Source organism: Bactrocera neohumeralis, chromosome 4 (genome assembly GCF_024586455.1).
Source record: "Bactrocera neohumeralis isolate Rockhampton chromosome 4, APGP_CSIRO_Bneo_wtdbg2-racon-allhic-juicebox.fasta_v2, whole genome shotgun sequence".
Lineage (NCBI taxonomy): Eukaryota > Metazoa > Arthropoda > Insecta > Diptera > Tephritidae > Bactrocera > Bactrocera neohumeralis.
In genome coordinates, this window is record NC_065921.1 from 90,050,419 (window position 1) to 90,065,126 (window position 14,708).

Here is a 14,708-nt window from a genome sequence, read left to right on the forward strand (position 1 = left end):
TTAATTTTTTTCATGAAACGCTATCTTCTAAGTTGGTTCAAACCGGACACAGTATGCTTAATTTTACTAAAATCGGTTCAGTAGTTTAGGAGTCCATCGCGGACAAACAACGAAACACGTACTTTTTATATATAAAATATTACGAACAGTTTTAAACTCACCGATAAAGCTCTTCCGCTTATTGATCGTGGCGGTAATCTGCGCGGACACTCCGAAATCGGCCAACTTGACGTCCCCCTGTTCGGTTAGCAGGATATTGGCGCCCTTGATGTCACGATGCATCTTGCCCATCGTATGCAGGTACTCGAGTCCTTTCAATGTTTCACGGCACATGTAGGCGATTTGTTGTTCGGTTAGCGGTCCCGTCACCTGGTAGATGTCCTGCAGGCTACCGCCACCGCAGTACTCCATGCAGATCCACAACTTGTCGCGCCGCAGGTACGAACCATAGTATGTGATGATGTTTTTGTGCCGACAATCGCGCATCATAATAATCTCCTGCTGGATGATTTGTATGTCGTCGGTGGGCTCGAGTTTGATGACTTTGATTGCGGCCAATTCATTGCTCTGTATGCGCTTCGCCTGTGGCAAAGAGAGAACAAAAGCAGACATTAAGAAATGATGGAAGTGAATATACTAGCAACGCAGCGGTAAATGCCGCCGATAATGAATGCAAATTGAGCTTATTATTATTCAAATGATTCCTCAAACACGACAGAGTGCCAATTGGTGTTGGGCAAACACTCTCTCTATGGAAGAATAACATTGTGAAGCGAGTGCAAAAGGTGGTAAGATTGCCATTTACACGCTTGATTGAAAAAGAGTTGCAGGGCGCGTTGCGGTATGACTAAGCAGGCTGGTGGGGGACTGGATGCTGCATTATCGAGCAGTTGATGGGTTTGCCAATAAATTTTCAATTCTTTTCGCTTTCACTTGGCGCATAATAATAAGTGCTAGGCGAAAGTGGTTAAGCGGAAGGAACGAAAAAAAAATGATTTACATTTTATTATTATGCCACTAACACAAGCGCAGGTACACAAGAGCACGCACGCACACGCATACTCTCGCGCACATACAATGAGAAGAAAAGTTTATACACACTTGCGCTTCTCTTCCGTGTGTCTTCTCCCAGCGCAACACCTTACATTCCGCCTGTCGCAACCTCTCTCCGCTCGCTCAACGTGCTTGGCTGCTGCCATTTTATGTTGCATGCAAATATTTGAATTTTCAATAAATTTCACTGCTGCACTTGGAGCGCTCTCTCTGCCGCTGCTGCGACGCCGCTGCTTCCACTTTTCTTTGTCGCAAATAGAAATGCAAAACTTGGTTAAAAAGCAATCGACGTGAACGCTTTGGCGGGGGGAGAATTGAAAGTTGAATTGAATTTAGCAGCGTCAGCGATGGAAAAATGAATGGCTAAAAGCAGTGAGCAGTTAGTTTCGTTGATTGCACTTTACTTGGAGATAGTTGAAGTTTAAGAAAATCCATTAAATGCCATTCTGTTGGCTATTTGACTCGGTCGTATCAAAATCGCGACTGATACTCCTACCTTGGCGACAGCGTGCGATCCCGAAGGGAAAAGTGCGACCAAAAATGACAAAACTAATGGGTTGGAAATAAATTTAAGTAATATTTAAGTTAAGAAAGCGAAAGCTATTTGAACAATTTTGAATTAGAAAGACAGAGTTAAAAATAAAGAAATAACTTTATATTTATATATATACTATAATCAAAAGCAAATATCATCATTTTAAGCGCCAGATAATATGTAGTACCTGGTGATGATTTAGAAGGTATTTTCTAAAATGTCTATGCATACTTTTAGGCTAGAAGGATGAGTTTGTTCATGCAATGTCAAAGAAGAACTCTCGAATTTCCCTAAGAGTTGTTTTATAAACTAAACAACTACAATAGTTACAGTTACTGCTGAACTCCAAATGAACAGCTGAATACTGCCACCAATTTGTGGCCTCTACTTGACCGCCTGAGCCAACATTGAGTCATTCGCTTTACAGAGAAGCACCGAATTCGCTGCCGAGTGAAATTTGATGAATTCAATGCCGTAGTTGATAGCTGGAAAGCAGCTTACACCACATCTTAACGTAAGTCACTACTCAAATGTTCAACAAAAACAAAAGCAGCCACCGTAAAGGCAAACAAGTGCAATGAGATGCACCGAAAGGATACTGCTCAACAGCTGTCGGGTGCTTGCGCAGGACACTCCATTCAAACTCAGTTTGCATTTCCCAGCAAATGAGCAAAGCATGCAGCAGATCAGTTATGAAGCGCCAGCGGCCCGTCCACCCGTCCACCCAACCAGCCGATAGTGCGGCGTGTGGGTAGGTAAAGGCGCTCGAAAGAGATGGGGGGGTTGCAATTTTGCGGTTGCGAATTGGCAGTGGGTGGTTGTTGTCGCTGCTGCTGGATAAGGATCGCAGTCGTATTTGTCATGTTTACAGGTCAGTGGGTTTTTCAATTTGCATTTTGCTGCATTTTCGTTAGATTCACAATCGAATGCATTTATTTCGCTCAAAATGCGGTTTTATCGAAATCAATCTTTTGCATTTTGCATTCGCAATGCGTGCGGTTTGTGAGCGCCGGGAACTTGAAAGCTGAGTGAGATGCTATTAAGTTGTTTTATTAGTTTTTTTTTATGATTTTCTTCTAATCCATTTGACTGCTTGCTGTTTGCCAGTTCGCCTGTTTGCGTTCTTAATTTTCAGCAAAAATCCAAATACAACGGTATAATTCGGGGGCGGGGACGCTGTGGAGGTAACAGGTGGAAAGCACTCAGGGAGGAACAATAACGTTTTTCTTTTAAAGCTGCCATAAAATGCCCAAGCCATGCCTCTGAACTATTCTTCTTCGTTGGTATTTTTTCTTTTGTAGCAGAGGCAATGAAATCGGAATGAGCATTTAACTGGCGAAATTTTTACAATTCTTTCCTGCTCCTGAAATAAAAATATTCATTTGTTTGTTGAGCTGAGTTCACGCGTAATTGCTGATGGTAATACTGTAAATGACTGCAGATTGGTTCACCGTTTTGTTGGAATCGACTTTTATTTGTGATAAAACCAAAACTGGTGAGCGCCAGTGATACCTGTCGGATTTGCTTTAATAAACCGAAGTACAGTTAGAGCTTTACTCAATCGGACCGTTGACAAATAATAGATTTTGGCGATTTTAACGCCAGGGTGGGCAAAGAAAGTAACTTTCGCTTAGAAAAATTCACCAAACTATCTGGCTGAACAGAACATGGCTAACTAAAGGTTTCAAGACCGGAGCATACTCTTGTAGAACCCCCAGAGGTCATCTATAGACCGATGCCCACAACATACTAAAATTATGGAGGGAACACTTCTACAGCCTGCTGAATGGCAGTGAAAGTATAACACCAGGAGAAGGCGAACCCGATTCCTTAATCGATGATGATGAAGCGTATGTTCCATTGCCCGACCATGAAAAAGTTCGAATATTAATTACCCGCCTGAAGAACAGCAAAGCGGCAGGGCCGATGTATTGATGATGACAATATCTGAAGAGTCGACGTTACGAGTTTTCGAGAGAAAGGTTCTGCGGAAGATTTATATACCTTTCATTATATAACGGAAGTTCAGTATGCATAATTATGGTCCTGCTATGCTAACAATGTAAATGTGTTCGTGTCAAGCGCGAGGGATCGAAGGCATTGTGAGCTTTTGTAATCAAACTACATTGTTTCGTAAATGGGAGCAGAGCTTCGATTTTTGTGTTTTAGAACCACAAAATATTTGCTTGTTTCCTTAACGGCTATAGATACCAAAATCAATCGTTCGATAACATCGCACAATATTATTCTATTATTTAGCAGAGGTAGACAGAAATCTATGACGAGCCACATTAGCCAAAACCAATTACTAGCTAAAGAGCACACTGGCCTGTGCACATACTGCCGCAGACACCTATTATTACATGCAAACGGCGGTGGGCCAACTGGTCAGCCGTGAAACCGATTTTGTTGACAACACCTCAGCATATTCGTTTGCAGTAAATAAGCGTAATCTGTGCAGAAGACTCAACGTAAGGGTAAGCAGCCGAATGCATGCGACGACGTGCCAGCAAAGGGACGCCGCCTGTTATGCAACATTTACGCCCAACAAGATTGTGGGGATGACTATCAGTGTATATAGTTAGTAGCTCAGGCCACACGCACACAAACACACATGTATGTAAATGAGCACCATGTTATTGGGGAAGTGATCCTGTGGGCACAGGTAACCGGAGACCGGATAGTGCGAGCATTATGCAAATCGGATGGTGTTTGTCGGTCGGGGCAAGGGCAGGACTATGTGGTCAATGGGATCACCGTCGTTGCCAATCGCAGTACTGATACCCGAGCATATATTGTGGATTGGATGTGAAGGACGCGGCGCAGATGAGTGTTGGGGCCGCACCGGTTATGCAACTGGGAAACGAATGCATAGTTCAAGCGCACCGCTGTCTTTGCAGTAGCGAATGCTACATGGAAAACGACCTTTGGGGCATCGGTAGCGCCCTGGCCGTTATAATAATGTTATTGCCAAATTGGGTCGTTTTCATCATAGGTAATAGTGTCCAAATGTAGAAGCGCTGAAAAATATATTGTTTTTGGTTTGGATTATGTAAGCCATTATATAAGTTTATCCATTGTAAATCCACAAATCATTAAATACATTGTGCTGCGATTCTTTCGTTATCCTCTCGAATTTTTTCCTGCGCAAGACTCCTTTCCTCGGCATTTTTGTCGCAGTTGGCGAAATATGAGCAACTGGATTATATCTGCTTTGTATCAAAGTGCGGGTGTATGTCTCTCGTTTCACTTCTTTTTGCCTTCTTCAACCACACTGCAATGACAAGGCGCAATCACCCTTTAGGAGGGAGGGGCTGTACGCAAGTTCGCGCTGCTGAGGGCAGAGATTGACAGCATATTCATCAGTTGCGGTAAATTACATACTTGCAACACGATTCCACGCCACTCAGCACAGCACTCCCTTTGTTGTTGTTACTTTTCTGATTGCTATTTTCTGTCAATATTTTCCTTTGTTTCCCAGCACACGGCACTAACAAGGAGTAAAGCACATGTATATGTTAACAAGCTCATATTATATTTAATTTCTCGAGTTTTACATTCCTCCATTTGCAGTTTCCAATTACTTAACTGTTAAGTATGGCATAATAATTATTTTTTTTGCAAGAGTGGCTTTTGGTTGCGAGAATTCGCTCAGAAGATACGGATTATTGGTGTCAAAAGTATAAAAGGATGAACTTATAAGGCAGAAGAGAGAGAGTACCTTTCTTCCCTCTTCTTCTTTACTGGCGTAGATACCGCTTACGCGATTATAGCCGAGCTAACAACAGCGCGCCAGTAGTTTCTTCTTTTCGCAACGTGGTGACAATTGAAAATTCCAAACGAAGCCAGGTCCGTCTCCACCTTTCCAACTGAGTGGAGTCGAATACTTTCAGAGCTGGAGAGTTTTCGTCTATTCGTACGACATGACCTAGTCAACGTAACCGCTGTATTTTAATTCGCTTAACTATGTCAATGTCGTCGTATATCTCATATAGCGCAAAGGACCCTACAACTTTCGCAATTTCTCTCGAAAACTCGTAACGTCGACTCATCAGATGTTGTCATCGTCCATGCCTCTGCACCATATAGCAGGACGGGAATAATGAGTGACTTATAGAGTTTGGTTTTTGTTCGTCGAGAGAGGACTTTACTTCTCAATTGTCTCCTTAGTCCGAAGTAGCATGTTGGCAAGAGTTATTCTGCGTTGGATTTCGAGGTTGACGTTGTTGTGGGTGCTGATGCTGGTTCCAAGATAGACAAAATTATCTACAACTTCGAAATTATGACTGTCAACAGTGACGTGGGTGCCTAGTCGCGAGTGCGAAGACTGTTTGGTTGATGACAAGAGATATTTCGACTTGGCGTCGTTCACCACCAGACCCATTTCCTATTTTTTACTTCGACTAAGAGGTCGATCTTTAATCTTTATTATTTTCGTATGTCGTTTTGGCGAATAATAACTTTTTATTTCGTAAAATTTTTATAACTTTCTTATTTAACTTATCTATACTATTTTAATGGCAAACTAACTGGGCAAGGACTTTTTTGGACATCCTACAGAATCCTTTCTCTATTATCGCCTGCCTCGGGCAGATAATGATGATAAAGTGTTTTCTTTAATGGTCTTCTTTCAGTTATTTGGCTCCATGCAGCAAGTCGTGACGTTTTTTATTGTTAATATTCATGTAAAAGAGTATGTATGTGGGTGTGTGTGTGTCAAGCTTGATGTGTACGCTCGCTATAAAAGGATGCTGTTTTGTCCACGTATTGTTGGTTGCCAGCTTGCAGTTTTGCTGTGTGTGCACTTCTCGGAGATAAATTGCCAAACTAGTTAGTGTAAATATTGTACAATTTTTCAAAATACGAGCAAAAAGGAAGTGAAAGCGAATGATAAAAGTACTATGTCCAATTGCCCTGTTTGGCTATTTCCTGCCTCCGCCCCCCTCTCTCGGCCAACCCAAGCGTTTAGTCAGCCTCACGCACACACGTCTATGTGTGTTGCATGGGCGGAGATCAACGTGTGTTCAGTGCAAATGTTTGTGCCTACATGTGGGTGTGTGTGTATGTTGGAGCTTCCTTCACACATGAAAAGTGCGAAAAAACTAGCACTCGTTGCACAATGTGAAAATATTTTGCAATTTATCGTTGGGTTAACAATAAATTTGCCACCAGCAAAAATGACCTGTCACAACGACAGCCATGCTATGCGTACGATTGCATGTGTGTGCATTTACAGTACATTGCACACAAGACGTGTGACTTATTTTTTTACTATTTTCTTTTTATTTCTGCTTGCACATAAAAAATCTGGCGAAGTCGACAATTGAATGTTTATAACTGCCGTACACTCGGACGGTCGCCGAGAAGAAGTTCATAATTCTTACTGATGAGTATTCGAAATTGTTTTATGATGTAATGCGGACCCAGATATGAATTTTTTTCAGTTATGGATAGAAGGAGGAGAGGAATTTGTTTCTCCTGGATAAACCGTCAATGCCAAGTTTTAGGTGGAAGTCCTCTAGAGACTCAAACGAAGGGTGAATTGGGTCCGACAAGGCATCACAGACGATTGGAAGTTGCAAAACGACAATGCCCCGGCTCACACCGCGTTTCTTGTGAACAGCTACCTAACCAAGGCCGGCATCCCAGCGCTTCCTACAGCCTAGATGTGGCCCTCCGAAAAGGCCGATGAAAGGCAAGCATTTTGAGATGACAGAGGGGTAAGCTTCATGCAACTCCGCTCTCAAGGCTATTACGGAGAATGCCTTCCGTTACGTTTTCAATGATTTAAAATCGCGCTGGATCGACGCAGAAGGAGCCTATTTTGAAAGTTTTTAAAGATTTGTAACGATTGATTCAATAATTTTTTTTAAAACGACTCAGTTCTATTACTTTCAGGACTAACCCTGTACATTGTTTGGCTGCTGTTTTTTCTATCCCGGTAGTATCTCGGAAAACAAATTTCTTTCGCCAGACCCTTAATATATCAGTGATGTACCTTTCGCACGTCTTTTTATATTTTCGTTCATTCCACACATCTTCGTTGTCGGCATGCATTTTAAACATTGCTTTGCTTGTCACTGACACGAAATTCAATTTGTATTCTAAATGAATTCAAATTGACATTGACCCAGACCGGTGCTACAGTTGCTACATCTACACTGTCACTCCGCCAGCCGCGGCGTCTCCAACAATAGAAATTGTAGGCAATTGTACTACAGCCAATGACGGTGGCTGTGTAGGCATGTAATTAAACAGCGCGGTCCAAAGGTTTCCTTACCAACACTTTTTATTCAAATATTGGCAAAATTTCTACCAAAACACGAAGTGAATTTCGAAGCAACATCAAGTAACGGACATTGCTGTCTGTTTGTGCAAAATTGGGAACGTATTTTTGAAGGTTTCTTCTCTGGTAGTCTTTCTGAGAGAATACGGTTTGAATTACAACAGGGGTCGGCCGTAGGGAAGTCGTACAATAGTTCACTTGTGCTTTCACGCCCCGACAACACTTCGTTCACACCCGCTGAAACGACCGTTTTATTGCTGCATTTGCCAAATGACAATGCATTTAATTAATTTAATGCGATCCATTAATTTTGTATTGCCAGGGACACGGAAATTATGCTATTATTTCGTTGAACAGCGCAATGCAAGCGTTCGTCTGTCTGTCGCAATCTCAGGTAAGCAAGTCATTGTTCAATTGTTTGTAATTTGTAATAGACACAAGCAAAAAAATGAACATATAAATTAAGTGTGTGTAGATATTGTCGCATGGAACTCAGCGCCGAAAAGAGCAATACGCCGAATGCAAGGAAACCTTAACCAGTCTTTTGATTAGTTTGGTGCAGCAATATACATATATTCTGCGGAGCAAACAGAGACTTTTTAAGGGTATGGGGTTTGTCCGGAAAATAAAAGGACTGAGTCGATTTAAAAAAATTCATTGAACATTTACAGTTAAAAAATTAAAAACTTTCAAAATAGGCTCCTTCTGCGTCGATGCAGCGCTGCCAGCGCGATTTCCAAGCTATGAATACGTCACGGCAGGCATTCTCCGGAATAGCCTTGAGAGCCGAGGTGCATGCAGCTTACATCCCTTCTGTGGTCTCAAAATGATTGACTCTCTGTCTTGGGATCATACTCAAAGATCTATGACTCCTCGCCGGTGATTACGTTATTCAAAAATTGGGGGTCCCTTTCACACATGTTCAAATTTCTTTGGCACACTTCCATTCGCCGCAATTTCTGGTCGTCAGTGAGCACTTTTGAGACCATCTTCGCGCACACCTTGCGCATGTTCAAGTGCTCCGTCACAATGTCATGAACCACAGATTTTGATAAACTTAACAACTGGCCAATTAAGCGAATACTTAGTCGAAGGTCCGAGTTCAAAACTTTGCGAATACGAGTCACATTGTCAGTGTTTGTCGAAGTCGCAGGTCTCCCACCACGGTCTTCTTCAGCGACCTCTTCCCAGCCCTCCAAAAAGGTCTGGTGCCACCGAAACACACCACTTCTTGCTAAAGTAACATCTGGGTACGCCTAGGATTTATTCGCGTACCTCTGCTCTAACGAACGCTGTTCGGCTTTCACCACTTACAGAAACATGTCGGTTTAAACAGTTCAGACAGTCGTAGGCCTTGCATTCTCATGCCTGTCGAGTTTCCCGAAACGGACACGAAAGTTTATCCAACCAAGGACGGTCAACTCGGTAGAAGTGCTCTAAATGTACTCAGAAATATTGTCCGTTGTTATTGTACAACAACAACAGCATAGCAGTATGACTTAGGCGATAAGCGACAAACTAGCTTCAGTACTAATCCGAAAAGAGTCTGAACAGCAACAATTCTCAATACGCATGATTCGCCACACGTAATTCCCTGCCTCCCCCCGACACAGGCGCACTTAACGGAACACACACACACATCCACCTGACCACTCGTATTTTTGCAATTAATTGAACTAAGAGTCAGCGGGCAATATTAAATTTTCCAATTATAAATTAATCAAATTAACGATGGACCAGTAAAAAGTCAACGCTCATAAAGGAAATAATATAAATGTGGTAAGCAAAAACAAAAGCAACGCACACAAAAAACAAAGGTCTTCAATTACTCAAAAAAGATGGGTCGGCAGTGTGATCAGCCGCGGAGGGTCGTACACCCGCCGTTGTTGCTGTTTGTATGCATGTGAGTGCATTTCAAAAGCTTGCTACAACGTTTTAAATGAAAAAATTTAAAGGATTTCTCATTTCAACAACAACACTAAACGTGGAAATATGTACATATGTATGTGGGCGCGTATGAGAGTATGCGCTCAAAACGCTCTTCAACTACCACATACTAACATTTTAAGTGAATTTCGAAAAGTTTCTGTCTTTGAAATGCCGTTCAACGCCTCCAAGATGAGTTCGTGTGTTTGTATATTTTGTTGTCTGTGCGCGCCTGACGCTCTGTTAGTGGCGTGGTAAATCGGCTACATACATACACACACATCGATTCGAAAGACGAAAAGAGAGACAAGGCTAAGAAGAAGCTGCAGACGTAAAAAGTTTGGAATTGCAAATAAAAGAAATCGCAAATTATTTACACTTTCTTCCGACTGTGGTCGGCGAACACTGCTCCGCCGCTCTACAAATATGAGTTATTAAAAGCGTTGGTTGAGGGATTCATGCTAGAGATCCAAGTGTAACACTCAAGTACCAACTGCGAGCATGTATGTGTGGGTAGCACTGCAAAGCTTTTTACTGCTTAAACAATTCAAAAGTTTGAATTTATTTGGCGAGCACTTCCGATCTGATTTGAAAACTGCATAATTCTGAAAATCCGAAACATTTACTTACTACAAATATAAACGACGGCATAAACTTTGTTCGGTTAGTCAGATCTGAAGCCCACTGGTGCAGAGAAGCTTTTGAAATCTTATGTTTGAACAGCTATAACGACGGTGCATTGTCACTTATCATTTTGCTTTATTAATATAAAGTAGCGAAAAGATTTATAATTTCTTGCAAATCATTACGTTTAACGGTTCTTACTTACGAAATTCAATGAGCTTTTAAGTTCTTATTTCTACACTCGTACACGCGAGCAAACAATGCATCAAGTGCTTACGAATGCATGCTTTGTCTCCGCATACTTGCACTACTAAAAAGAATAAACGAAAGAAAAACATGGAAGATTCAAAAAAGCACATAAAATCGTACATACATTTTTATTGGCAAAGCGGCGCGTGATTGAATGATAAGACCGAAGAGCGTTCCGCTTTGACTGTGGCAGCTACTTGGACGCTCGTGTTGTTGGCAGCCACTGTGGCAACCCCGGACCCTCATGCATTGATGAGTACATTTTTATACAGTTATAATATGCACCACACACCCACACATACACACATACATTTAAAGACTTTTGTAGCACTTTTTAAATTTCTCTTAATTCGCTTGACTCATTCCGCCTCACAACAATCGATTGAATGACACGTCTCTCTCTGCTCTGTGTGATACAATTCGAAACACTTTTTAAATAGATGGTTTGTACGGAAAGTAATTGGACTGATTTTCTTCTTTCGCACCGATTGGACTCGGTAGAGGGCCTTCCTAGCTAAGGAACGAGCGGGTGGTCAGTTGTCTCTGAGCATCTGGAGAATTAGGACAAACATTTTCCCGCGACGTGTTTCTGTGAGTGGTGCACCGTTCGTTAGAGCAGAGTTACGCGATTAAATTGTGGGTGCAACTCGGTAAATCTGCGACAGAGACGTTTGAATAACGTAATCACAGGTGACGAGCCATGGTGGCACACGCCGGCGTCTCCTCGCCCAGAAAAGGGAAGAATGAGCAAGTCCAAAGTGAAAACGATGCACATTGTCTTTTTTGACATCAAAGGAATCGTCCACCATGAATTTGTTCCTCCTGGACAAATTGTCAACGCCAAGTTTTATGTGGAAGTCCTCAAGAGACTGAAACGAAGGGCCAATCGGGTCCGACAAGACATCGCAGCTGATTTGAAAGTTGCACCACGACAACGCCCCGACTCACACCGCTTTTCTTGTGAACAGCTACCTAACCAAGGCCGGCATTCCAGTGCTTCCGCAGTCGCCCTACAGCCCAGAAAGGGCGATGAGAGGCAAGAATTTTGAGACGACGGAGGGAATCCAAGCAGCATGCACCTCAGCTTTCAAGGCTATTCCGGCTATGCCTTCCGTGACGCCTTCAATGCTTGGAAATCACGCTGGCATTGGGAGCCTATTTTGAAAGTTTTTAAAGAATCGTAACGATTGGTTCCATAGATTTTTTTTTAAATCGACTCAGTCCTAATACTTTCCGGACAAACCCTGTATGACGCTGTGTAGCAGATATTTTCCTACCGACCTGCCACTGCGCTCTCTTCGCTCTCAAACTAATGCTTTCCAATACAAAAGAATGCGGTGTATTTTGCAAGGTTAAAAACCTATGAAATCGTTAAGTTGCGGCGGAAAAGTAAAACCATAAATATTTCTTTCGTCTTTCGTCTTTCGTTATTACAAATTAAAAGTGCGAGCTTTTCTACCTAAGCGCATTGTGTGGCAATAATCACGCGGTGGAGAAACTACAAAAGCCGATGAGAAAATTAGAAATTATGCAATGTATTCGCTTCTCTTGAGCTTCCCTTTCATTTGGTGGCTTGCTGCACTTCTTATTTGTGAACACTATATTTCCTGATAACGCCAGACATTGCAACGGCATAACTAGACGCGCATACTGCAAAGTATGGATCTGTATAAGTGCGAATGTGTTTGTAATTCAATGCAAAAATACTTCGAACATTTCCTCTACAATGCAAAGTTTATAATTAGCAACCTTTGGCTGAACCACATGACAGTTATGTGGAATGATAACAAGAGAGCGAAGTCCTCATCGGAAATGTTACAAGCGCACACATTCATACACTTTTCGCTAGCGAAGCGTGTAATTCAAAGAAGCTAACTCGACGCGGCAGGTGAGAAACTTGTCAGTGCATTCGGAGCACACGCAAAATTGTGCGCCAAGAACCCGCACTCCATACTCGACCTCTGATTGCTTAGCATTGCTTACCGCAGAGATTGCAGGGGCACAGACTCATATATTATTACCAACAGGATATAAGTGCTAATGTAGAGCTCGCGTGGATTTGAGTCCCAACGCATAAGTGATTCGGTTCATAACTGTTTGTGTATGTGTGTAACTGTGTGTCACTTTTGTACGATTCATACCGCGCTTTTGTCTGTGTCATGTTAGCACTCGCAGACTCATTCAAATGAAATTGGTGGCGCTTCTGTAACCATCGAACGCCCCATGAAACATAAAAGAGCGCACACACACACATGTGCATGTGCGAACAGTTATGTAAGAATATACGTTGCTCGGTTTCTAATGCGTGGATTAATAAGGCGTTTAATCTTCACTCTTTTTTCTGGGTAATTTCAGTTAATGGGTGTATTATGCTAAGCTCATCTTATTTGCTGTACTTTTTTAGAACTTTGACAGCGAAGCTTTTTGTTTTGGGCGAATTCGTAACAGCAGGTGTTTTTGTTGCTACTTTTTAACAACGACCAAACTGCTGCCGTACTTCAAGCATTCCCCATAACCCACAAGTATTATGAGGCTTTTACGAAGAGCTGCGATAACCAGCGACTTTAATGGAGGAATAAAAAGAACGGTTAGACAAAGTACCGGAATTCATGTTGTATGAGAGTTCTGTTGGAAAATGGCGATGGGTGGCAAAATGTATATATTTTATATGTATATATTTGTGTTTAAAGCTGAGTTATTTTTAAAAGGAACTTTAATTTTAAATCTGCTGCTTAACAAAACACTCAACCCCCGAAGCGGTGTCTCGCATTTAATATTGCAATATTTTCACGTAGCTGAAATGCAATAAAAATTCCGCTGTCATGCAATCAAAAAATGTTCAAAGGCAATGCGATTCTGCTGGTAGTTGGTGAGCGTGTGTTTGTGAGCATTGGTTTAGCAAAATGCTTATTTTATATTTGGCATTTAACTGAGACATAACTGGAAGAAAGCTCGTATGCACCCGGGTGGAGCGAGTGAGTGAAGACTTGGGAAGGCGCTTGACTTTATGACGAAGTTGTGCAAACTAGTGGTGGCACAGCTGCAGCACCGATGTGGACAATCTTCCTTGAGTTAACGTCACAAATAGCATTATGAGGTGAACATTTAAGTTTTATGCCAAAAGCAGATTTTCAAAAATGTATGAGAACCCTGGAGAATACAGCTGCTACGCGCGCTCACATAATTCAACTCACAAAAAGAAAGAGAGAGAACAAGCCGAATGCCGATCGTTCAGTTTTATGTTAGCTGTACGCTATAGTTACTCGATCTAAACGATTTCCTCGGAGATTGCATTATCGCCTTACGTAATAAATCCTAGGTAGATATCTCCATAAAGATATCTCAGCAAAAGTTTGCCATGAGCAGCTTATTGAGAAGAATAAAACGTCTGCCAAATTTCAGATCGATATATCAAAAACTAGCGAACTACTGTGCGTTTATACAGACAGACGGACATGGCTCGTTCACCTCATTTCCTTCCAGGTCTTACAAACAGCGTGACATTTTATATACAGGGATTGTCCGGAAAGTAATTGGACTTATTATCTTACGCCGCGACTGTACTTCGGAGTGTGCGCGCACCGACTGGATTCAGTAGAGGGCGTTCCTAGCTAAAGAACGGGCGGCTAGTCAGTTGTCTCCGAGCACTTGGAGAGTCAGGACAAGAGGTACGCGATTAAATTCGGTGTGAAACTCGGTAAATCTGCGACAGGGATGTTTGATATGATCAAACAGGCTTACCCAGATGTTGCTCTAGCAAGAAGAAGAAACAATCTTCCGAGTGACACATGCCGACGTCTCCTCGCCAAAAAAAGGGTAGATTGAGCAAATCCAAAGTGAAAACGATGCTTATTGTCTTTTTTGACATCAAACTCATAGCGCACCATGAATTTGTTCCTCCTGGACAAACCGTCAACTCAAGCTCTCGGCTCTCAAGGCTATTCCGGAGAATGCCTTCCGCGTCGCCTTAAATGCTTGTAAATCGCGCTGGCAGCGCTACATCGACGCAAAAGAAGCCTATTTTGAAAGTTTTTT

At 42.1% G+C, this 14,708-nt stretch overlaps 1 protein-coding gene across 11 annotated transcripts in view; it reads right to left on the reverse strand.

Moving 5' to 3' along the window:
• LOC126757344 (mitogen-activated protein kinase kinase kinase kinase 5) overlaps positions 1 to 14,708 on the reverse strand; it is an 84,839-nt gene that overhangs the window by 28,291 nt on the left and 41,840 nt on the right. For all 11 annotated transcript variants that reach the window (XM_050471167.1, XM_050471168.1, XM_050471166.1 and 8 more), the window contains exon 3: positions 162 to 582. In XM_050471167.1, coding sequence (XP_050327124.1) covers positions 162 to 582 — 421 coding nt within the window. The remainder of the gene's footprint in view (positions 1 to 161; positions 583 to 14,708) is intronic.